This window comes from Penicillium waksmanii (assembly GCF_028829765.1).
Source record: "Penicillium waksmanii strain IBT 27052 chromosome Unknown utg000005l:1.0-5232799.0:1.0-5237142.0, whole genome shotgun sequence".
NCBI classification, from domain to species: domain Eukaryota; kingdom Fungi; phylum Ascomycota; class Eurotiomycetes; order Eurotiales; family Aspergillaceae; genus Penicillium; species Penicillium waksmanii.
The window spans coordinates 5060577-5084938 of NW_026643252.1; the positions used below are offsets into that span (position 1 = coordinate 5060577).

The 24362-nt window shown below is 51.1% G+C and overlaps 9 protein-coding genes across 9 annotated transcripts; 4 read left to right on the plus strand and 5 right to left on the minus strand.

Moving 5' to 3' along the window:
• Positions 1-43: 43 nt before the first annotated feature.
• On the plus strand, positions 44-440 carry N7481_006781 (uncharacterized protein; the record flags this gene model as incomplete). Its single annotated transcript, XM_057266000.1, has 2 exons — positions 44-230; positions 301-440. 2 exons carry the CDS (start codon positions 44-46, stop codon positions 438-440), a joined length of 327 nt encoding a protein of 108 aa, XP_057123720.1.
• A 1756-nt stretch (positions 441-2196) lies between these two features.
• On the minus strand, positions 2197-3659 carry N7481_006782 (histidinol dehydrogenase family protein; the record flags this gene model as incomplete). The annotated part of the gene is made up of 3 exons (XM_057266001.1): positions 2197-2378; positions 2467-3227; positions 3301-3659. 3 exons carry the CDS (start codon positions 3657-3659, stop codon positions 2197-2199), a joined length of 1302 nt encoding a protein of 433 aa, XP_057123721.1.
• A 665-nt stretch (positions 3660-4324) lies between these two features.
• N7481_006783 (putative C6 and C2H2 transcription factor RegA-like) lies at positions 4325-6855 on the minus strand (the record flags this gene model as incomplete). The annotated part of the gene is made up of 4 exons (XM_057266002.1): positions 4325-5099; positions 5158-5417; positions 5467-6622; positions 6689-6855. 4 exons carry the CDS (start codon positions 6853-6855, stop codon positions 4325-4327), a joined length of 2358 nt encoding a protein of 785 aa, XP_057123722.1.
• A 582-nt stretch (positions 6856-7437) lies between these two features.
• On the plus strand, positions 7438-8446 carry N7481_006784 (DODA-type extradiol aromatic ring-opening family dioxygenase; the record flags this gene model as incomplete). Its single annotated transcript, XM_057266003.1, has 2 exons — positions 7438-7441; positions 7515-8446. The coding sequence occupies 2 exons, from the start codon at positions 7438-7440 to the stop codon at positions 8444-8446; spliced, it is 936 nt and encodes a 311-aa protein (XP_057123723.1).
• Positions 8447-8908: 462 nt separating this feature from the next.
• Positions 8909-11600, minus strand: N7481_006785 (RFX family transcription factor; the record flags this gene model as incomplete). The annotated part of the gene is made up of 2 exons (XM_057266004.1): positions 8909-11490; positions 11585-11600. The coding sequence occupies 2 exons, from the start codon at positions 11598-11600 to the stop codon at positions 8909-8911; spliced, it is 2598 nt and encodes an 865-aa protein (XP_057123724.1).
• Positions 11601-13051: 1451 nt separating this feature from the next.
• On the plus strand, positions 13052-16002 carry pldA (uncharacterized protein; the record flags this gene model as incomplete). The annotated part of the gene is made up of 6 exons (XM_057266005.1): positions 13052-13100; positions 13230-13425; positions 13478-13784; positions 13858-15201; positions 15279-15824; positions 15988-16002. 6 exons carry the CDS (start codon positions 13052-13054, stop codon positions 16000-16002), a joined length of 2457 nt encoding a protein of 818 aa, XP_057123725.1.
• A 4468-nt stretch (positions 16003-20470) lies between these two features.
• N7481_006787 (uncharacterized protein) lies at positions 20471-20698 on the minus strand (the record flags this gene model as incomplete). Its single annotated transcript, XM_057266006.1, has 1 exon — positions 20471-20698. The coding sequence occupies one exon, from the start codon at positions 20696-20698 to the stop codon at positions 20471-20473; it is 228 nt and encodes a 75-aa protein (XP_057123726.1).
• Positions 20699-21355: 657 nt separating this feature from the next.
• On the minus strand, positions 21356-23072 carry N7481_006788 (ribose phosphate diphosphokinase subunit PRS1; the record flags this gene model as incomplete). The annotated part of the gene is made up of 4 exons (XM_057266007.1): positions 21356-21386; positions 21439-22475; positions 22625-22745; positions 22804-23072. 4 exons carry the CDS (start codon positions 23070-23072, stop codon positions 21356-21358), a joined length of 1458 nt encoding a protein of 485 aa, XP_057123727.1.
• A 351-nt stretch (positions 23073-23423) lies between these two features.
• N7481_006789 (bifunctional precorrin-2 dehydrogenase/sirohydrochlorin ferrochelatase MET8) lies at positions 23424-24213 on the plus strand (the record flags this gene model as incomplete). The annotated part of the gene is made up of 3 exons (XM_057266008.1): positions 23424-23513; positions 23583-23846; positions 23893-24213. 3 exons carry the CDS (start codon positions 23424-23426, stop codon positions 24211-24213), a joined length of 675 nt encoding a protein of 224 aa, XP_057123728.1.
• Positions 24214-24362: the final 149 nt, after the last annotated feature.

Genomic DNA, 24362 nt, shown 5'->3' on the forward strand with positions numbered 1-24362 from the left:
ACTTCCGCTCGGATTGTCCCCTAAGAGAATCAATTATACTACAATGTCCGACTTCTTTCGCCGAGCATCTGACGCGTTTCACAATCGCCAGCGTCAAGACTCGACCGGCTCCACAGGCGCACCAACCTCTCCAGACGCAGCAAAGTCCCCTGAAGAACCACTCAACGAGCGGAGCGGGTCTGTTCAGTCGGAATCCCATGTGAATGAAGCCTTTGCTGGAACTGCAACCAGTATCTGCCCATTTTCTTTATATTTTTTGGACTCCCCTGGAGTCGGACGCGTGCTAATAAACTTGGCTAGCTGATACCGCCCAGCCTACTACGAAAAAGCATTATCCTTGGGGGTGGAAACGCCACCAGGAAAATGCGCCCGAGAAGAGAAAGCCATCTGTCAGTGATGAGGTGAAAAAGGATGATGTTGACTGGGTTATTGGATCGTAATGCGATGGTCGTGCTTAATTCGATTTTTGAAGTGCGTCAAATTACCGATAGCAGGACGGCAATCGATCAAAATGGCAAATTGAAAATCTAGTAAGCTTTGGCTTACAGTGATGGAAATATTTATGAAAACATTACATTTGCAATAATCAAATTGAATCTTGAATCCTATTTTTTCCATGTTTGGTCATAAAATACGACTTCACCAAGAACGTAACAAATATCATATGCGCCCTTGTATAGTCGTACCTATGAGAGCCGAACATTGGGAGTATTGAATTAAATCTCAGGCCTCCTCAACGGTGCTATCAAAGCACAAAATGCTCTTTGATTCATTGCTGACTTTCTGTTCCGAAGTATCCCATTCACTTAACTTGCAAATATCGTCCTCCACCGAGTACAAGATTGGTTCGTTGCAAGATTCATCCCTTTGACAGGATCAGTACATACTCTCTTCTTGATTTTGGCTGGCTTGACTTGACTCGAGCTTGATTGAAAGGGGGGGTAAAAAGACTCACTTGTAGAAGTTGCACACTACATCTTCGGGAACCTTGACAGCGGTCACTTTACCTTTTCTGTTGATTGGAATTTTGTGGTTAATATTCAAGTTCTGTTAAGTACACCGGCATTTAGCTTCGGCTTTGGTTTCACATACAATATATCCGGCACGACAGTGCATTCGTTGTTAGGCTCGATTTTGGCTGATTCTCCTGTGCAAGGCTCTTGCGAAAAAATAGTGGCCTTGATTAGAGCGGGTTAGTCGCTTCGAGATAATCTATACAACGGGACTTGAAATATCTTTTGCATGGAAATACCTTTTCCGCTGCCAGAGCAGGCGCCAAGCAGGAAGCAATGGCAAGTGCAAATAAAGTGTACGACACCATTGTATACTGTATGAGTGGATATTGGAGAGTTGCTGATGGATATGGCGAAGCGAGGTGAAATGGACGTTCAAGGACAGGGGAAGTGGTTTCTGGCAACCGGGGAATATGTCGCCTTCTTAAAAGATCCATGAAGAGCCATTGCTGGAAAACGTGACCATCATGCAGATCCAATCCATTCATGCATAATATTGTCTCTGTGGCCCACTATGTGCAGGTCCTACGGTCTTTGGCACCTGGGCATGTTGACCTTGCCTCTAGCCTTTTACGTCAGTGTACATAGTTGATGTACAGTTCCCGCATAGATTTTTGTGCCAGTACAACGAATCATACCCATACGCCGAATGGTTTTCTCATTCCTATTAAAACCCTGAGCATTTAGTTAAAAATTCGAATTCATCGAGGCCGTTCACTCTAAATGTGGGTTATCTATAGCTAGATGAACGCCAGGCGACCCTATGTAATGCTCACCGAAAGATTGGTCCTTACTGTCGAACCTGCGCATGCAGATCTTCTCCAGCATTCAGCTCAGCCATTCTGCTCGAAGGTATCCACATGAGCTGTAAAATTTAATCTAATTGGTACGGCGTAGTAGCAGTTAGCGTAGAATTGTGCATACCGACTCAATAGTCCGATTGAACTCGTGTAACCTCCAAAGCAAGGTGCGACATTCCAAAGCTACTAGTACCTATTTCCACGCCCAGTTCAGAGGAACTATTTTATTCAAGTTTCTGCACAAGCATTATCTCAAACAAGCTACCCTACCATTCCCTGATAACTTCGGGGCACTCTTAAATTCCATTCATTCTCTTGTCTATATACTCATCCCTAGTAACACAACCGCACAACAATTCTACCAAATCAAAGCTAAATGCGATCTATCCAATCCACTCAAACCGATCACCAAGGTACTTATTTGCCCTCGCATCCCCCGATCTCGCATGTCCTTCGAAATTCTCCGCCCGTGCCGACCGACCACAAAGACGGCCTAGTTCGCCGCTCTCCTTGTCGCTGGTGACTTCTTGGTATGTCACTGTGCGCAGGAATTTTCCCACCCATACTGTGATAAAAGCAAGTATTAGTATTGGGTCTTCCATCGCACTGTGCTGGGACTGGGGCTGGGGCTGGATAGATGGACGGGTACTCACAACCACCGGTATATCTCGCCGCACCACGAGTAGGAAGAACATGATTAGTCCCAATACACTTATCACCATAAGAAACACAAGTATTCTGGCCGAGGAAGAGAGCGCCATAGTTGGACATTTTAACCAAAGCCTCGCGGGGATTCTGCGTCAGAATCTGAACATGCTCGTACGCGTATTCGTCGGCGAGTTTATACGCTTCGTCTAGATCGGACACGATATTCACCTCGCCTAATTTGTCCCACGATACACTGGCGATATCAGCTGTGGGAAGGATCTTGAGTAGTCGGTCCACTTCCGAGATGGTCTTTTCGCCTACGGCATTTGAATTGGTTATCAATACCGCCGGTGAGTCTGGGCCGTGCTCGGCTTGGGAGAGGAGGTCTGTTGCCACGATGAATGGGTCCGCGTGCTCATCTGCTACGATGAGAATCTCTGTTGGTCCGGCGGGCAGGTCGATGCCGATTTCTTCGCCGAAGAGTTGGCGCTTTGCTTCGGCTACGAAGGCGTTGCCTGGTCCGGCTATGAAGTTTACTTTCTTCATGCTTGGTGTGCCGATGGCCATTGCGGCTACGGCTTGGACCCCGCCCAGGATGTAGATGTCGTCTGCGCCGGCGAGGTGCATGGCTGCGACGGTGTTGGCGGGGATTTTGCCCGCGATGGGGGGTGTGCAGGCTGTTACGTGCGGACAACCGGCTACTTTTGCTGTTAGGATTGTCATGTGTGCGGATGCGAGGAGGGGATAGCGGCCGCCTGGGATGTATCTATGCAAGAGAATGGTTAGTGGTGGTGGTTTGAGGATTTGCTTGGTTGCTAGGCTTTGTAGATTCTACTCACGCGCCAACTGAGTTGATGGGGACATTTTTCTGTCCCAGGTGCACGCCCGGGCGAATCTCCAGCTCAAATTCCTTGATGGAATCTTTTTGGGCTCGTGCAAAGGTGCGGACGTTTTCTTGCACCTGTTTGATATCATCGATGATCTGTTTCGGGACGCTGGCGATGATCTCCTGGATCTCTTCCGGGGATAGCTTGAAGCTGGCTGGACTCCATTTGTCGAATTTCTCTGAATACCGTCTCACAGCTGCATCTCCATTCGCACGAATGTCGTTGATCACGCCCCGCACGATTGCGGGGGTGTCGATTGTCGTTGCAGGACCTGCGCTGGAGGTGTTGGGCTGTTTCAGCTTGATGACCATGGTGGCGTTGGATGTGAGGAGAATGCTTGTTGAGCTGTTTGGTTTCAATGGAGAGTATGCGGCTGCTATATATGAAATATGAACCACTGTTGATTGACCTTGTCCAACTTCGTGTTTACTATTACTTCGGACTCGGCGCCGATTCCGATTCCCCGCAATCGTGGCCCGCATGAGCCCCGGGGGCAGCTCGGAATGTGGAGATCAGCGAGAAAGTGACAGCCGAGGGGGGCAAAAGTTAGGCAAAAGTTAGGCAAAAGCTTAAAAATCACCATTCGTGGACTGGTCAGACTGGTTCAACCCTCAAGTCGTTGTTCCCCTGGTTCTATGGGTTAGTCGGGTGTCAATTAAAGAATTAGAAGCTACTAGTAGATGCCAGGAAACTGAAATTGAAATTGATCATATCGTAATTTCATATGTTGGGTATCATTGGGTATCTTAATTACATTACTTAGTATACAAAGCAGCTCCGAGATCTCCTATCAACTGTGCAAGACTCTGCACTAAAGGTGGCGCTCGCTCAGGCACACCAGGTCGGAGCACTGACTGTACTAGTTGCATCGTTCGTCCCGGGGTCTGCAAGGTATAGGGGTCCACTTGCACTCTGCAAGGCTGGGAAGCCACATCCCAGAGTGACGAATTTCGACACATCGGGAACTTCATCCGCGTCAAGGAATACAGTTGGCCCTTGGGAGAGAGGGGGGGCTCTCAATTGATCGGGAGTCCCTGGCTTTGGAAACAACCCCGTACGACCAAAACGCCAAGCTTGCGTAGTAGACTCCAATAGCAAGAAAGCCGGTTATCGAGCCTGGGGCCATCTGACGCGCTGCGCGGAGAGTTTGGCCGGCGTGCCAAATAGCACGACGCGAGTCAGGACTAGTAATCCACTCCAGAGCGGATTGGTAGACTCGCCGTGCTTCTTGCTTGTCCTCTTTGCCGGCAAAGAGCTGGAGTTCTTCCAATGACATGTGCAGGAGCATCGAGACCACTTCACAGACCAAGATTATCTCCGGTCGGCACTTTATACGAAGCTCTGAGCACACCAGGCGGAAATGTTGAAGCGACTGTTCCAGTTCTTGTTGTCGCGAGTTGGTGACGAGGGCATGCCAATGTTTAGAGTTGCTACCCGAAATGAACTTGAGTCGGTGGTATTCGTTGACCAAGGCGGAGAGGCCATGAAGAAGAACGAGAGCGGACATTTGTGTGTCGATGCGATCCTGGAATACCGACAGCTGCGAAATGTCACGCAGAAGGTCGATGAGGGAGGGCATGCGCTCGGGGGTGGCATTACAAAGAAGTTCCTTCCATTCCATAGCCGACTTTGCTTCCCATATTTGACGGGCTGTTGGTAGCGAGAGGTCCATGTCGGTGTATGAAATTATCGGGTTGACGTTGAGAGTCGCCGCGGACTGGGCGTCGTGGACGAAGACATGGTAGACAAGTCTGTCCGGCCATGTCAGCATGGAATGGCTCATCGAATGGATGATTAACGACTACATACCTTTTGAACGACTCCTGTTCAATCCATGCATGCCACTTTTGCTCGAGGACCTCCCCTTCGTCCTCGGGCAAAGGTATGATACTGGTGTACATTGAACGGCGGAATCGCAGGGATCGACGGAGCATAGTGATGAGAGGCTGCGAGAAACTCTCGGCAATCTCTGTCTTTCGCCGATTGCCACTCCAAATGCCAGTGTCGATGGTCAGGGCGTATGTTTGTGAAGCCCGCAGATCGCGTGTTGTGCTGTTGTCATTTTCGTACTAATTCGTCAGAGTAGTCTTAACAAGGGGAATTCGATGCGATACTCACTTTGGTAGGCATGTATAGCCGAACTATCTCGACGAGGGCGTATCCCAACTTCCGGATAGTCGGAATCGGCGAATGGACCGCCGCAGCGGAGGCCATTGCGGCGAGAATACTTGCATGCTCGCTGTTCGGTCGAAAGGTCGGGGCATGGATGAATGAAACAACACTCCTGGCCTGGCGCTCAAAGAATTGTTGGATTAGGCCATCTAGCAACTCGGTGCTGGGGAATGACTTCATAATGCGGGTCAAGTTGGCTTCTCGGCTGATCTCCAAAACGAGGCCAAAGATGAGGTCCCGGCTACTGGAGGAAAGACGGTCACACAGGATCTGCTGATCTGGTGTAGAAATTGCCTCGGGACTGTTGATATTCTGTGGAATCGATAGACTCTCATGATCGACGCCAGCCTTGTCCCCCCGGTCGGGTTTCCATGCGGAGAGAGAGGAACGGTTGTAGGCTTCGGTGCCAATGCCGATCCCGCTGTCCGCGTCAAATGAATCTTGTTGAAGATTTTCGTGCATGTTCGGGAAGATACTACCCGAATTATACATGTCGATGAGGCCAAAGTCGCCATCAGTCAGATTGAAATCGAAGGGCGGGTATTCCAGGGCACCATAGTGGGTGAACTCGGGGATCAGGCTGGATGGTTCAAAGGGATCGTTGTAGCGGTTTAGCGACGAAACCAGAGAGTCCGGGATGAAGCTAGGGAAGAAAGTGCCATCGACGCTGAAAATCCCACTCTCTTGATCGGTCGGCGAGACGGCCGGTTGCTGGTACTGGGGGGACTGATCGGTGTATTCGACCAACTCGGACGCTGGCATTTCCGGAGAGAGTAATGGGAGAGTGGCGGTCGTGGCTGAGACTGCAGCGGCCACTGTTGAAAATTCATCCATGGGAGTTGGCATCGGTTCAAAGGCGACCAAATGGGCCGCGTTCGGCTCTGGGGAGGAATCTTGGGTGACCTCCTGCCAGTCACAATGTAGATTGCGTTCACGGCAGCGGCGACAAGGCTTCTCCTCGTCGCATTTCAGTTTGGAAGAAGCACAGGTCTTGCATGCCTGGGAGACACGGCTCTGTTTGGAAATTGGCGAGGACCAATTGCGTTTCCGCTTGCGATCCCGGTCCGCGGCGTGACCAGTGGCATGGCGTTTCAGGAGGTCACTGTGTTGGGTCAGGTGAGTCAAGAGCCGAAGATATGCGGGGCAAAAGCAGAGAAGCAGATCTTACGGACGGGCGAAGCCCTTGTCACAGACCTCGCAGACATAGGGCTTCTCGCGAGTGTGGGAACGAACGTGGCGGATGAGATGATCAGGACGGTTATAATGGCGCCTGCAGAAACCGCATTGGAAGTAGCCACCATCCTTCGACTTTGTAGGTGAGGCACTAGCATCCATGGTGTAGATGATACATGTGGGAGGTGGGTAGAAGAGAAGGTGAATGTGAAAAGGAGGGGAGATGAGGAGATGAAGAATCCGGGGAAGCAGAACCAGAACCAGGGAAGGCGCGGTTGATTGGCTGGTTCGTCGCCTAATCGGGGATAGCTGGATGGGTCCTTTCCACATTTGATCTGTCGCTGACGCATCACACTTAACTAGGTTAGTTAACTATAGTTAACTAGTTAATCAGAGTGTAAGAAGTATAAGAAGTATGGGAAGTATACGGAGTATACGGAGTACTGTGTATCATTAGTATCTTGACTAGTACAGTAATCACGATAGCATCTTCCCTCTATTCAATGCTACTAGGACACCCCTCTCTATCCGGAATCTCCTATATTTCCTTCTCCTCGGGATGTGGGGGATGACATCCGAGTGGAGGTCCACCTACTTTGCCATTGCTATAATACTACTCCCTGCTATCTCAATATTCTCCATTTTATTCCACTGGTTGTGGTAGTGATATCCTTCTATTGAATTACTTCCTCTTCCTCTTCCTCCTCTCCCCTTTGTACCACTATAGACCATCCAACCTCCATCATGGGTATTTCCTCTCTTCTTCTCCCTTATACTCCCGAAACTCAACTCTATAACATCAACACTAACACGGATCCCAGCATCCCTCACCCCCGTCCACTTCTTCTCCCACGGCTCAACCATGATGCTAGGCGAAGAATCCGAAAGCGCAGATTACTGGAAAAAGTGCGGTGACGAAGCCCTAGCTCGCAACATCCAGGGCGTGATCATCATGGTACTACCTCCCTTCCTTCCCTTCTCCTCACCACCACTACCAAATACACGTACTAACACCAACCCACCAAACCAGGGCGCACACTGGGACGCTCTAAATGACTCGATCCAACTATCCACAAACCCCACCCCCGGAAAAAGCCCAGTAGCCTACGTCAACCCCAAAAAATACATCAACTACACCTTAACCCCCGACCTCTCCACAACGAACCGCTGCATCTCCCTCCTAAAAAGCGAAGGCTTCAACGTCACCGGAAATCCAACCTTTGACTGGATCCACGACGTCTACCTAATCCTAATCCGAATGTTTCCCCAGGGTTGTCCACCAACGACGCTAATCTCCGCAAACGCACGTTACGACCCACACTTCCACATGAAAATGGGCGCGACGTTGCGTCCGCTGAGAAAAGAGAATTTCCTCATCATCGGCACCGGTGGCGCGGTACATAATCTCTATCGAAATCGTTGGGCGCCGATGCTGAAATTTAGAGATAATTTCGCCATGGAGACGCCTCCGGAGGATTGGGCGCTGGAATTTCGCCAGGCGGTTGAGGATGTTATTACCAAGACTAGTGGGGTGCAGTTGCGTAGGGCTATGACGAGGTTGATGAAACATCCGCGTTTTCGCGATGCGCATGCTACGGATGATCATTTTATGGCGGCGCTTTTTGTCGCGGGGGCTGCTGGGGATGAGGAGGATGCCGATGCTGAGGGGGTTTTGGGGGCTGAGAGTTGGGAGTTGACCAATATGTGTAATTCGCAGTTTACTTTTGGGAAGTGGAAGGAGATTGCCGTTTAGAAGGGGGATCGGATCGGATGGGGCGTATATCGAGATACCTTACTCTACTGTGCCAGTGGCTAAGCTCCCAAGAAGCAGAGTTGGAAAGAAATAGAAAGCTATCGGGTGGCTTGCACTCCATTCATAGCGTATATACACCGCTCCAGTCATAAGAACCAGAGAGAAAGCGAGAACCAATCCAAGGTTCGCGCCGATTAAATGCTGTAATGATCAGGGAAGAATTGCATAATTGCATCCTCGACGACTTCCCATGCTCGTGTCTCGTCGCATCGTGCAGAACAATTCTCAATACAATCGTCCAACGCCATTCACCACACTGCACAAAAGAAAGAACAAAGGAAATGAGAAAGGAAAAAAAAAAAAAAAAAAAGAGGAAAAAGAGAAACAACAATGATTCACCCAATGGATATCCAACTCCGACCCAAGCATTAAGAACAATGTCACAAGTCACAAGTCACAATTCTAGATCACGACTACATCACCCTCCGCATCGGCGGGATCAGAGGCCATCATGTCGTTGTATTTACCCACCGCGATCATCATGGGATCATCTTCCAGATCAATCGCGCTGTCATCATTGTTTGGGAGAACCAGCTCTTTCTCGGGGACGTGCTTAACATCCGCTTCGGTGTTGGGGGTGTCAGCCGAGCCCTCATGGCTCACGGATTGCCGCGGGTGATTTTTGGGATCAAAAGAAGTCTGACTGGGGTTCTGCTTCATGCCCGCCATCCCCGCGGGTTCCCCAAAAACCGCATTCTGAAGGGAGTTTGGGGTGCTGGTCATAAACCCGCCTTTCTCCGCTTGCCACACCATCATCTCGTGGAAGAAAACCTTGGTCATCCACCACGCGCTGAAGCTAGCCGCCCCGCCGAGAGTCAAACGGTGAAGAATGCTGTCCCACAGAGCATCGACCTTTTGGATGATGCATCCTGCTCGGTGGTTGGCAAAGGCAGCGGGGAGATTAAGAATAAAGGAGACCCAGTTATCGGGGAAATTGTAATCTTCGCCAGTAGCTGTGTCCACCGGGAATAAGTGCGCCTCAATATCAGCAGGATGGTCGGGTTGCTGGAAGATTGGCAGGCCGGCAGACTGGTTGCTATCTGTGACGGGGGTGAGGAGCGCCCGCACATCATGCTTCAGGATCTGCTCCGCGGCCTTCGACGCACAGCTCGGAATGTCGGCCCTGGTGATCATCTCGGTCGGGTGAACCAATGTCTTGAAATCATACCACATCTGGTTACGATTATCCGGGTGGCACAGCCAGGCCGCAGCAGCATTGGCGGCTTGGTTGACATCCAGCATGTGTTTGAGGAGGTTGCAGAAGATGTGAGCGGGAATGAGACGGGCCACCGACACATGCGTCGGTTGAGCCTTGAAGGTCTCGGTAATGTGACCACAGAGGCGTTTTGAGATGGATCCAAAGGCATCCATGACAACCTTGGGAACCACTTGAGTGGTGAGAGGAGCGACGAAAGCAATCATTTTTTGATACATCAACCAATCGCACTCCTTAATCCAGGGAGCCATATTAGGGTGAGTCAACAATTTTTGTACAGGAACAGTCAAAGTCCCGTGGAAGGCAGAGAAATATTTCAAAAGATTACGCTCTTTGCAAAATCGGAAGCTGTCAATGACGGAAATGCAGTGTGATCGATAGAGAGCCGCCAACGCGTCGGCAACTTTGAGATCGGTGTTGTGAGGGAGGTAGGGACGAATGTCAGGGAGGATAAGAGAGTCATTGTCCATCGAGAGGCTTTCGTCGTTGGGAAATTGCAGCATCTGGTGAATCATTTTCCCAGCTTGCTGAGCGACATTCTCCGTGGTGATGGCAGCATCGGCACCGACATTATGTTGGCCTTCACATCCGCAGCCGGTGACCGGGGTATTATTGGAGAATCGCGGCGGGAACGAGGTGGTCGGAGAAGGGAAGACGGCGGAGTCGGCCGTAGGCGGTGGGATGCTTACTCCAAAGCGTCCATTTGAATGCGCTGATGGGGCTGGAGAGGCTTCGTCAAATCGCCGCGAACGCATCGCGCTGTTTGGTCGGTCCGGCATCCCCGCGGGGAGGTGTGGGTTGGGGGCAACCTGCTGTGGCAGATGCTTGACTTGCTTCTCCTCGATGACAGAGAGGTCGACATAGTGGTACTTGGACTCGCCACGGACGCCCAATCGACGGGTCTGCACATTGGGGAAGATGATTCGAACCAATTTTCCAAAGGAGGCGGGGTTCAGGACGGACACTCGCTCGGTGCCACAGTTCTCTGCATAGCAGCAGTAGACGCGATCCCGACGCACGGAACCATTACTCTTGCGGCAATTTTCGCGCAGCCAGATCATGGCGAATACCTGCTTCACCTTCTCTGCTTTGCCTCCGGCGCCTTCATGCTTCATGACCTCGGCGGCCATCTGCTTCAATGTGTATCCTTCGTATTGGCGGAGCAGCTTCCGCAGCTCATTATCGTTGGCCAGCGTAGAGCTGGACCCGCGTTTCTTTTTTCCACCGGCCTCCGAGGCCTCCTGCTCTTCCAATGTTGTATCAGGGAGGTGGTTCTCGATACCGCTGTCATAGATAGGTTGATATTGCGGTACGGGGACTGTGGGCAGGCCATTGTGGCTCAGGCTGTGTGGAAGGCCGTGGTGAGCGAGGTTGTGACCGTGCATGGCGTGACCTGCAAATTCCTCCGCCTGCGAGGCCACGGAATGATCGCGGTGGTGGGCATGCTCCAAGGACGCGCCATTGGTTTGTTGGTGGACCAGCTGGTGACCAAACCGCATGATCATATCTTCGGGGTTGTTGGCAAAGACATGCTGGGCGCCGGCGACCTGGGACGGCATAAATTGGGGAAAGGCATCGAGTTGGTCCTGTGTCTGCTGGGTGGTACTGGAATGGATGCTGGCGGTGGAACCACGAGAACGAGGGCGACGACCAGCACGAGAGAGGGTCTCGGAGCGAGCGCGAAGGTGATCGGCCGTGCCAGGGCGACTAAGCGGACCCATGTGTTGGGTGGTCTGGGAGACGACACTACCTTGCGACGGGACGCGGACTGGAGGGGAGAGACATGAATGAGATGAGATCGGAGAGAGAGGAGATGAGACGGATGGGGACAGGAAGAGGAAGAGAGTAAGGGATCGACTCACCTAATTCAGGAGGCATTATACAGAGCGAGTGTCCGTGGTTGGATTAGGTTGGACAAAGTGGAGGAGGTCCGTCACCAGGGAGATGGACCGGTGCAAGACCTGGTCACGGTGAGGAAGCGGGCGGCGACGATGAGCATTCGTGGGTGAATGGGAAGCGGGTGTGATTAAAAGCAGCTATTCGTGAATAAGGGTCGACAAGATACCGGACTGGCAGACGAGAAACCAAGACCTGGACAAGAGGCAAAAGCGCCAACAAACCGCGTGAAGAGAACTTGGGAGGAGGAGGTAAACAGAGACGGAGCCGTCGACCTGCCAACGTTGTTGTGATCACGTGAATTAGTCAGCATGCCATACACACAACACAACATGCCACGGAGTATAGAGCCAGAGTAGTACTCGAGAGTATACTGGACAGTATATTCCAAGGTATTTGCGGAATATATCAGGGAGAACTCTAACATTCACCCTATTCTCTTTAGTTACTCTGCTCACAACACTCAGTATACCATACAGCATAGTACTGTGTGTTGTGAACTCACGTGACTGTACTACATCACCACCTGGGCATCGGATCCCATCGGAATCTCGGCATGCCGAGATTCCTCCACCCTACTAGATACGGAACAATAATATAAACAACAAATACTCTAGGTACTACATTGACTACCTTACTACTTCTATACTACTCCTAGCAGTATACTGCCTATAATAGACTAAACTGCACTATAACATACTTGAGTGCCTCCTACGTCATCCCCGCAGGGCGATCGAACTGAGAAAACCTGCTTATGTGACTTGAACTTTACAAAGTGATATTGGGTAGAAGTGGTGGTATTTTCCTTACCAAGCAGGTGATATTCTTACCTAGGTATTTACAATCGGTGCTGTAAATAATAGTATTATACTCTGAGTCCAAGTTCCGACTGCCTAGGTGGCACTGGCACTGGCACTGGCAGTGGATATGTGGATGTATATATCTACACTTATATGCCACCTTCACTAGTAGTATGTACCCCGTAGATCGGTCGATCGATGTAATTTCTCGACCCATTTATCAATCAATTGAGTGGAGATATTGATACTATTTCTATCCTACCCTACTCTACTTTACTCTTAAACTACTACTAGTAGTACTAGTAACTTGACATCTGCCAGCGTATACCACTGGCACCGCACGGGCACCGCACTGCGTGGTACAAGTGGACCGTGACCCAACCACCCGATTTCCTTTAATCTCCGCCCGGGCGATATCCAGGTACACTAGTAACTACAATCCCACTCCGGGTCAGACCACGATGATCGCGATTTCAAAACTCTGCCAAGACGCCCCATAAGGCTGTGATGTCAGGGCTGATGCATCTGGGCTGGGTAATGTGAGACCTCTCCCATAATATAATACTACTAGCATCTGCTGGTGCTTCCCCTCTTCCCCACATTCCCTCCCCTCCACCTCTTCAAGTTTCCGACATGCACAAGTTCAAGGAAAAGGTCGAGCACTTGGAGGACTCTTTCAAAGGTGCATCCTGACCCACTGTCACTTCCCTGTCACTGTCATTGTCACAGTGCTACTCTGGCATACCCATATCACCCTCCCCCCCCCTCACTCCCCCACCCCCACTAACATCATCACCAACATCACCACCAGACCACTCCCTCCACGACACCAAAGCCCAAGCTACCCACCTCAAACACAAAGTCGGCAAGTTCTTCAACATCATCAACCCCAATCACCGCCACGACGAAGCCCACGAACAAGCCACCGACCGCAAACGGTCCGCCATCGCCGAATCCCACCGCTTCGGCTCCTTCGCCCCCGTCCACGACGGAAACCGCATCAAATGGTACGTTGACGCCCTCGACTACCTCTGGGCCGTCTCCGAGGCCCTGGAAAAGGCCACCGAGACCATCTACATCGCCGACTGGTGGCTCTCCCCCGAATTATTCCTCCGCCGCCCCCCCCGTACAACACCAGGAATGGCGCCTTGATCATGTCCTCAAGCGTCGCGCCGAGGCCGGCGTGCAGATCTACGTGATCGTCTATAAGGAGGTCAATCAGGCTCTCACTTGTAACTCTGCACACACGAAATATGCCTTGCGCAATCTCTGCCCTGAGGGCACGCCGGGCCATGGTAATATTCACCTCCTGCGACACCCGGATCATAACGTTTTCGAGAATGCCGCCGATATGACTCTCTACTGGGTACTCCCCCCCCCTCGCTATCCACGCAAGTAACTGCTTGCATTAAACTAATGCTAACTCTCACCAACCCTAGGCCCACCACGAGAAATTCATCGTCATCGACTACTCCGTCGCCTTCATCGGCGGAATCGACCTCTGCTTCGGCCGCTGGGATTCAAATCAGCATCCACTCGCCGACGTCCACCCAGCCGGTCTGCGCGACGACATCTTCCCTGGCCAAGACTTCAACAACAACCGCATCATGGATTTCCAAAGTGTGCAGGACTGGCAGAGCAACGAGCTTAGCAAAGCTGATTACGGTCGCATGCCGTGGCACGACGTCGCCATGGGTCTGGTCGGTGACTGTGTCTACGATATTGCCGAGCACTTCGTTTTGCGCTGGAACTTTATCAAGCGCGATAAGTACAAGCGCAGTGATGATGTTGATTGGATGTTGATGGAAGGTCGGACCGGTGAAGATGAGGATATTATCGCCGTTCAACGTCCCAAATACCCCTGCGGTGAATATATCCAACATCCGCTTACTCCGCTCTCTACAAAGCCTCGTGGCCAGGTGGGCACGGTGCGGGCGCAGATTGTTAGGAGTAGTGATGATTGGAGTAGTGGGATTTTGAACGAGCATAGTATTCAGAATGCTTATTGTGAGACTATTCGCAATGCGCAGCATTTGGTTTACATTGAGAATCAGTTCTTCATCACGGCGACCGGCGAGGAGCAGCATCCGATTTACAATCAAATTGGCCGCGCCATTGTCGATGCTTGCGTTCGTGCGGGCAAGGAGGGCCGCAAGTTCCGCGTCGTTATTGTTATTCCTGCTATCCCGGGCTTTGCGGGTGATCTGCGTGACAATGCGGCGACGGGAACGAGGGCGATCATGGATTATCAGTATAAGTCTATCTGTCGCGGGGAGAACTCCATCATGGGACAGATTAAGAAGGCCGGTGTTGATCCTACTCAGCAAATCTTCGTCTTTGCTCTGCGCGCTTATGATCGTATCAACAAGACTCCCGCCCTGATCGATCTGGAGAAAAAGGCCGACGTGACTTACCAAGATATCCAGCGCGGTATTGCCGAGTCGATCATGAGTGAGAGTGTGCACCCGTCTGTCGGCAACGAGGGCGACAAAAACGAGAAGAGCTACGAGGGTGATTCCAAGGCCAAGCAAGAGAATATGCGGAAGCTCGAGGCTTTCGAGCAGCAGGTTGAACAAGCCAAGGCGAGTGACGGCGATGCTAGTCGCGACTCCGTGGCTCATTGCACCATGCTGAATGGTGGCAATATGTCCGAGGAGTACTGGGAGGGCGATCCCGAAGCTGAGAAGGACAATATTGTTCAGGAGGAGCTGTATGTGCACGGTAAGGTGTGCATTGTTGATGACCGGATTGTTATCTGTGGCAGTGCCAATATCAATGATCGGGTATGTTCTTTTCTTCAGCTGGATGCTGCTACCGCCATCCCTGTCGCTCCCATGCTTTGCTAACATTTACCGAACAGTCTCAACTCGGCTCCCACGACAGCGAGCTAGCCATCGTCATGGAAGACCAAGACTTCATCGACAGCCAGATGGACGGAAAGCCATACAAGGCAGCTAGACACGCCGCGACGCTTCGCCGCCACCTCTGGCGCGAGCATCTGGGACTCCTCCCCGCGCAAGACTACGACGCAAGCCAGGCGCCCAACGCGCGCAGCCCCGACGTCTGCCTTAACGAGGACGAAACGGGAGCCGAAGATGCATTCGTGATGGATCCGCTCGGCGACGCGGTCTGGAACACCTGGACTCAGCAGGCTACCGTCAACACCGAGACGTATCGGATGTTATTCCGCGCTGACCCCGATGACCATATCAAGACCTTCGATGACTACGATGCTTTTGTCCCGCGTGGGGCGAGACAGGGCCATTTGTTCGATCCGTATATGCCGGCTGCTGAGGTGAGAAAGAAGTTGGATCAGATTAAGGGTCATTTGGTTTGGTTGCCATTGGATTTCTTGTGTGATGCTGAGATGGCGGAGCCTGGGTTGGCTGTTAATCAGATTACAGAGGTGAGTTGGTGCAGGTGATTGTGATGTTATTGCGATTGCGATTGCGATGACATTTGCAATTGCAAAATTTCCCCTCAATACAATACAACCCATCCCCCCCCCACCTCCTTCGCTTGTGGGGTGGGGTGGTGGGTGGACTGAATGGTGCTAACAAGTTCGGCAGAGCATCTACACATAGCGAAGCGAAAAAACCCGAGATTCAGAGCGATCGGCACGGCGATCGAGTTGAATCGAATCGATCCTCGATAAATATTGGCTGGGATATTCAATTACTAGTAGTTCAGTTATACTAAAGTGGTGACCGGGAACTAGTATGTACGTGGAGTTGGTTAACCAGCTTCCGAATTTGTATCTAGCTCTTTTTTCTTCTTTTTCTTTTCTTTTCTTTATGCTCCCGATCCGATCGTGCTCCTTTGTGTCTGGAGTAGATCTCGCATCCTGTGGAAGAACCTACACCATAGCGCCACTACTAGATAGGACTACAGTGCATACCGGGGACATCCGGTTAGGACGATCCCTCGCTCAGCCTCAATGATTTTCCTTTTTTCTTTTTGCTTCTTCCTTCTGCTATGACTAACTTCGCGCTACTGTAGCTAGGAGTCCCAGTAATTACCACCCAGGACACTCTCGGTACAGGAGGTTCTCCACTCCACTCACCGCTGGTCCTTGCGTGGTGGAGCCAGAATAGAGTTAGCGGATCCAAGCCCCTGGAAATCCTTATTACCGTGGGATTGGGATTGGGAGGCAGTGGGAGTGATAGGTAAAAAGGTACTGCAATAGGGTAGGGATATGCATCCCGGCTATGTTTAATTGGGGGCATATTTGCCCCGGTGTCTTTATTATTTCACACTGGTATTATTGGCCCCTCTGCCTCGCTACAAAAAACTAGCACTCGTACACTCCAGGGCTGTCCCCTTTTCCTCCCAATCCCCCCCCCCCCCTTATCCGCTCGATGTATCATTCGCGTCGTATTGTGGTTGCCGCCGGACAACTGTTCCAGTCTCCCGTATTGGATTGGCGCTTGCGTTGTCTTGGCGAGCGAGGGTTCCCCTGTCTAAGAGAAAGAAAGTAAGAGGACAGTGCAGTGCAGTGCAGTGCAGTGTGATGCGGCGCAGTCCATTCTAGTCCAGTCGTGGAATGTAATGAAGGAAGGGAACAATGGCATTCTGTCGTACAAGGAGTTCCCTGCCCCAAGCTGCAAATTTGTACTAGTATTTGTATGTATTCACATTTACATTATTTGGGTTTGTTGTGGAAGTTGAACTGGGTTTATTATTGGTTGTAGCATTTCTAGTGGTGTGAACAGATCTACTTTACTGGATTACTGGACCACTGGTGGAAAGCTGAAACGAAACGAAATGAAATAAAATGAATAAAACGAAATCAAGGATGATTAATATTGATCTGAACTTTTATCTGAATTGAATCGACCCGAACCGACCCAATTTGATTCGATCTAAAACCCGACACCGACAGAACAGAATAGAACAGAAAATAAAACAAATCCCTGGTGGGAGTAACTCCGTCCAATGCAAACACAAACACAAACACTTTTAACTCTGATCGACTCTAATGCGAACTTGAACGCAGAATTCCAAATCATGACGCTAGACGCAGACGCGAGGAAATGAATGATGGGATGGGTGGATGAGGTGGATGGATGGAAGTGGATGAATGAGATAAGATGGTGTACCCTAGCTGCGCAGGGCAGTCCCAGTCGCTGCGAGGGTGCATAGTGGGTATCACTATGCCGGTACATACATATACCCTTGCTGGAGTGGAGGCCAGTGCGTCTATTGATGTTCGTTAGTCACCGCACAGAGGAAGCCCTGGGGGAGAAGGGAGGGCTGGGGATTGAGAAGGGAAAGGTATGCTTACAGCTATGCTGCTGCTGCTGCTGCTTCTGCTGATATGCTGCCAGTGGATAGACTAGGCTTTCGCATTGTGGCAGGCGTTGCAGCGACAATGGCCACAGATCTTGCACCGCCAGATAGCAACGAAGGGGCCCGAGTTGCAGTCGGAGCAGCGCCAGGTCAAGATGTTGCCATTGGTGGCTTGCACAATGGCAAAGACGTGGCCGGAGCACTGGTTTGCCATGATCAATACTAGTATAGTATAGTTTTAGACCTCGGGAGTTGTAGTGTAGTGTAGTATAGTAGTGTAGCTGATTATGTTAGCCCGGTGCGCTGGTTCGAAAGTCCCGAGAGTCTGTCACATACCGAACTAGGAGAACGATCACGGCCCGAGGGAGTGGACGGCGCAGATCCGGAGAAGAACTCCAAGAGATGGGGTCGGAAATGGAAGGGATGATATAAGAACAAGTGTCACGGTAGGAGGTTCGTGAGAATGTCAAGGTGATTGCGACGTCGATGGTAATTGTAATGGTAGGGAAGGAGGGATGAAGTTGAAGGAGGAAGTCCGCCAGACATTATATACCCATCAACATTGACATCGACGCTATATATCGATCGAATCGACGCCAGAACTAGACCGACCAGACCAGATACCTCCCAACAGAACCGAGAATCGCTGCAAAATGCCGATGACGCACCTACCCGACTGTTCAGGGAGTGCAGAGTGCAGAGTGCAGAGTGCAGAAAATTGCAGGACAGGGTAATAGAAAAAGGAAAGAAAAAAGAAAGGAGATGGAATGCTATGCGATGCGATGGGTTGGGATAGGATGATGCAAGAAAATGGAAATAAAATCAAATAAAAATAAAAAGAATAGAATTGTAGGGAGAATAAAGACAAGGGTCAGGAAGGGGAGCTGTCTATTGTACGATCTACGCATCTCGCATGGCAATTTACGCGAAGGCGATCCCGGGTGGTTTGCGCAGGGAGATCGCGATCGCAGACATCGGGGCATTACAATTGGGTCCTGTCGATTTCCTCAGGACAGGTACTTACCTGAATTCGGGGGGAAAGTCGCTAGGGGAAGTAAATTTGAAATTGAATTTCCATTTTGTGCGATCGTCTGGTAGACTCGTGTTTGCAAAAGAACGAAAGACGGGGCAGACGCGGCCCAGCGGACAGGTTCGACAGGAGTGTTAAGTGGATCTGTAGTGGGGGGGACAGTCGACAGGTCGAGAATAGAAGTGATGAGCTACGCAATTAGGAAGAAACTAAAATCAAACTAAAAACAAACAATTACGGAGACCATTGGGTTGGGGGATTGAAAGTATTTTATTGACCGGGGGTGTCCGTTCGCGGATTCTAACTCCAGTTAGGGCTTGGATTGTCAGTGCTGGCGGTAAATAATTGTCTACGTAAACACAATTTGACGAACTGCTGCTCTCTCCTGGGAATATCCTAGATAAGCGTCGATCGATCGCAAGCATATGCATCCCAGCAGACCGGGTTGGGACCCGATTCCTTTCAACAGACTTTCTTAGTGCGAAAACTAGAAACTAGGGGCTTTGGGAAAGGTACGTACCTTGTTCACACAATGGTACTTTGGTACTCTTGGCTCGCGATAGATCAAATGCTCCACATGGTTTGGCTTTGGCTTTACTCGGATTAATGTCCTAGTTTGAGGTACGGGGCACGGAGTCACGGAATACGGACCGTACTTATTTATTATTCTATTTTAGAGACATCTGCATCCCTGTCGATCGGAAGTGCCGACTTGGCGAGGCGTTACAGAGTAAATGTTACATGTATACTTCCTCGGTACTTAGCGAGGTACCTTTTTCAGGTCTAGCCACGAGAGAGTGGACTAGAACAGAGCTAGAGCTAGAGGTAGAGCTGGAGCTGGAACTGGAACTGGAACTTGAACCACTTAGAATGTTATTTGAATCAATACCACACCTACAAGTACCACTACATACATCCGATTGGCCGAGAGAATTTGAATTGTTTCTTCTCCAGACTCCACCTCTCCTCCCCACCCGGTTCCCTCCATCACATCGACGGCCCTTTTCTGGCTTGTGACTGGCCTAGCCGGGCACACTTAGGCCACGGTAGCAGATCTAGGTCGAGGTCGAGATCGAGACACTGCGGCTTGGCAAGACAAGGCCACCTGGCCACCTACCTGCTACCATTTGCGATGATGACTGCGATGATGACTGCGATGATGATGCAATGACCGTTTTCACCTCCGGTGTAACGGGATGCATAGGGATGCATAGATACATGGGATCTACGCAAACTGAGTATACTTACAATATATTGTTTGTATACGTAGGATACAAACCTTGGAACATGTACTAGTAGACCCGTCGCACCGAAGTTGTCGAAGTAAAGTAGCGGTATGCTTAAACAGGGTTGGAACTGGGACACCCGCTCCGAGGTCGTACAAACGACGTCGCACAATGCATTGCGAGATAAGAAGACAAGTAAAACGACTTGAATACCAAGTGAAAACAATAACAAAAAGGTAAAAATAATCCCCTTTGAAGAACCCGGGTACCTACGAGAATCTCCCGACAACCGGTATACCTAGAACCCCGGCGCATTCGAAACCGGTCCAGCCACCCAGTCGAGCCGCTCAGCGAAGACCCAATACATTTGCCCCGTCGTGCTTTCGATTTCCGTGTGAAACAGACCGCTATTGTATATCGGGATTGATCGCGTGCGCTGAGATGGGCGAGAGAGGCAAACCAAGTCAAACTGCTGATGATATCCACCTCGCCTCGTCTCACCTCACCTCAGCTAGGGTTGTGGCCAGATGTCTCCTTCAGCTGTCCGCGCAGCTCTGCAATTGAACCCACTGATGTCAGACCGCAAGAACTGCCAGTGAACTTCCCTCGCTTGCCTCGGACTACTGGACGGCGGGCCGCAGACCGTTTGACGGGCATGATGTCAAACATGAGCTCAACGTTGTACCGCATTGGGTCATGCGGATAGGCTTGTGCTTGTGTTGGCTTGTTGATCATGATCATCGGGTCGTAGGGAATCGTGATTTCAGGATCACACGGGAGGTACGGAGGTCAATTGACGGAAGCGAAGAAAATGCGGTGGAATGAATTGCCACTGAATTGATATATCGACTAGTTTGCTAGCAATCACTACGAAGACCCGACCAAGTCCAAGTTCAGTTCAGTTGAGGTCGAGTCAAGTCTTCCCAACCATACATTCCAGTCAAGACTGAGACTGAGACTGGTAGACGGAATGTTCGAGATGTTCTCTTGCACCGGTTCCACGGCCAAAGGCATGGGACGAACCCACAGAAGCCGGTGCCTTCGTAACGCGTCGAGTCGGTCGCCCGCCAGCTCCTAGGAAATACCAAGGTAAATCCCCAAAACTGGAAGACGGGCCGACTCGGTATTTTTTTCTGCCAACGCTCCGTTAAGAATACCTCGTGGGTCACGAGATACTCCTGCAGAACCCAGAGTGGACTGCATCGTTGGTGAGGGGAGGGAAAAGAGGAAGATAAAGAAAATGGAAAGAGAAGAAAGGAAGGATGGAAAAAAGCTACAATGTAGAACGATTTAACGTCTTCATAGGTATCATATCATGTAGAAAATGCAGATATCGGAGTCTGCCAACGCCGCCCATGGGATATTCGTCACAGCCATCATCAACACATCTCATCAGTCGTTAAGGTGGAAGAGAGCCGAGACACTAGAAAATCAGTCAGAATGGTTCACTACCACATGGGCAATGGGGTACTCACCTTTCACCATAGTGGTGTCGTCGGATACTCTCCGCAAGGAGGGTCGACACATCAATAACAATCAACTTCTTCGACCGGCGAACCATCGCCGGCGAGATCGGGAAGGTATTTGTAACGACGATATGGTCGATGGAGGGACACGCCTCCATCTGGTCAATCGATTCCGCCGTGAATAGGCCATGGGTGGCAATGCAGTAGACCTTACTGGCACCACCGCGCTTCACGACCGTCTCTGCGGCAGCGATCCACGAGCCGCTCTTGTCGATCATGTCATCCACAATGAAGACTGGGCGGTTACGAACCTCGCCAACCAAGGTAATGGTTCGCTCGTGGTCGGATCCGGGAACACTGGCCTCGTCGTCCGACTCGGCGGCATCGAAGGAGCCACCAAGAGCGTGATCGGGGCGGGCCGAGGAGGAACTATTGGAGATCATGGAGCTAACCATGGCATCTGGAACGACCTCGGTATCCATGTTGCCGCTAGGAGTGGCGCCGGGGGTGGTCCCCCCGGACTCGGACTTTGACCCAGGGCGATAATCATCATCGACGAGCTGGCCCTGTACCAGGCGACCGGTGATAACATCGCGCACTCGCACATCGGTATAATCATGCGCAGCCTCTAACTCGGATGGTCTCCGAGCCGCAGAGGGTGTATCCGGGCGCAGCAGCGTGGAGGGAGAAGTGAAGACGTCAGTCTCTTCGGGAATCGGTGGGGTGGCCTGTGCACTGTGCAGATGCAGGTCAAACGGTTGCTGATCCCGGGGGAGCCGATCATCCTCGACCGCATCAAAGAAGACGGTGCTATCCGACATGGTATTGACGGGAACCTTGGGCCGCCTGCGGTCGGTGGTCACAATACCAAAATTGAGCTTGAGGGTGTCGGCCAGCGAGGTGACGCGCTTGGTGCCACCGGCGTTTTTGCTGACGACGACGGCATCGCGCCAACCGGCCACATTCATGCGGATCCAGCGGGCGATGAAAGGTTCCGCAAAGAGGTTGTCCACGGGCTTTCCGAAGAAACCTTGCATCTGGGATGCCTGTAGGGAAAGGAGAAAAACACCGGTCAACGATGAGTTCAAAAATCCAAAAAATCCAACAATTCACTCAATTGACCCCATCACATCACTTCATCCAATCGGGGAAAAGCAGGTAAAGCAGGTAACGAGGAACGGGGACGTAGACGTACGTGCAGGTCCATGGTGATGACATGGTCGACACCGGCGATGGAGAGCAAGTTGGCCAACATGCGGGCGGTGATGGCACCGCGGTGGCTCTTCTTCTTAGATTGACGGGAATAAGGAAAGTATCTCATCATGGGGTCAGCATCATACAGGGAGACGAGACATGATGGAAGACAGAGCATACGGCATGACCGCAGTGATAGACTTTGCGGAACCACCCTTGCAAGCGGAGATCATGATGAGAAGCTCCATGACGCTGTCATTGATCTTGCTACTGCCACTCTGAACGATATACACATCCTGATTTCGGACGGAGGTGTTGATATTGACGCTGGTCTCGCCGTTGGCAAACTTTCCCAGATCGGCTTTGGCGGGGGAAGTACCCAGGCGCTCACAGATGGTATCTGCGAGGCCTGGATGCGACGTGCCCGAGAAGATTTGCACGCCGCGCATCTCGAAAGATGGTTGGATGAGGGAGGGGAGAGGGGGGAGAAAAGAAAGAAGAGTTTGGGGGGAGGAGAAGAAGAAGAAAAGAGAAGAATGGCGGAGGAAGAAAAAGAAAAGAAAAAAAGCAGGAGCCACAAAGTGCCAACGAGGCAGGTGCGACCCGCCGTAGCCCCACGTTCCTTCCTTCACAGCAGAGCATCAGTCGCACCTTCCTCAGATTCAATTCAATTCAATCCAATCCAATCTGCTCCTTCCTTTCTTCTTCGCCTCTTCTCCCCTTTAACTACACCTCTACTTCTCCTTCTGCTTCTCCTTCTGCTTCTCCTTCTACTTCCACCTTTTCTATATCTCTCTATCATGTCCTACCCCCCGGTCCAAGGCGGCGGCTCACTGATCGTCGCTTGGCAAGTCAAGTCCAAGCATGTATTAGTCGTCGGCGGCGGCGAGGTAAGCTACCTACCCTGGATGTATATATATCTACACCATATACGCCCACTAACGCCAATATCTTCACAGGTCGCAGCAGGCCGAATCCTCCACGCCCTAAACGCCGACGCAAAAGTAACAGTCGTCAGTCCAACAACCGGTCTAAACCCCGAAGTATCCTACCGCATCGCCGAAAACCAAGTCACCCACATCGATCGCACCTTTGAACCATCTGACCTCGACAATGCAGACATGGTCCTCTGCGCAATTGATGATCCCGAAGCCTCAACCCAAGTCTGGAAATTGTGCAAGGAGCGGCGCATCCCTGCTAATATCGCCGATGTGCCCCCCCGAGTGTGACTTTTATTTTGGCAGTATTCATCGCGATGGGCCGCTCCAGGTCATGGTTAGTACGAATGGGAATGGGCCGAGATTGGCGGCTATTGTTAGGAGGAAAATTGCGGATGCCCTGCCGGAGAATATGGGGGCGGCTATTGAGAATGTGGGCTCGTTGAGGAAGATGTTGAGGGCGGTGGCGCCGGATGCGAAGGAGGGGGCGAAGAGGATGAAGTGGATGTCCGCGGTTTGTGAGGAGTGGGAACTGGATGATTTGGTGAAGATGACGGAGGAGGATATGGCAGCCTTGTTGACGCATTATGCTGAGGGGGATGTGCCGCCTTTGGAACAGGTGCGGTTGGAGAGTATGAAAATTAATGAATAGACAAATAGATGAATGGAATACATAGTATAGAATGGAATATAGCGATACCCGAATGAATAAGGAGCATACGATATCTCCACGTGGATCATATTAGTACATCTAGTACATCTAGTACAACGACTCGGAGACTCGAACGTAGACTGATTCTT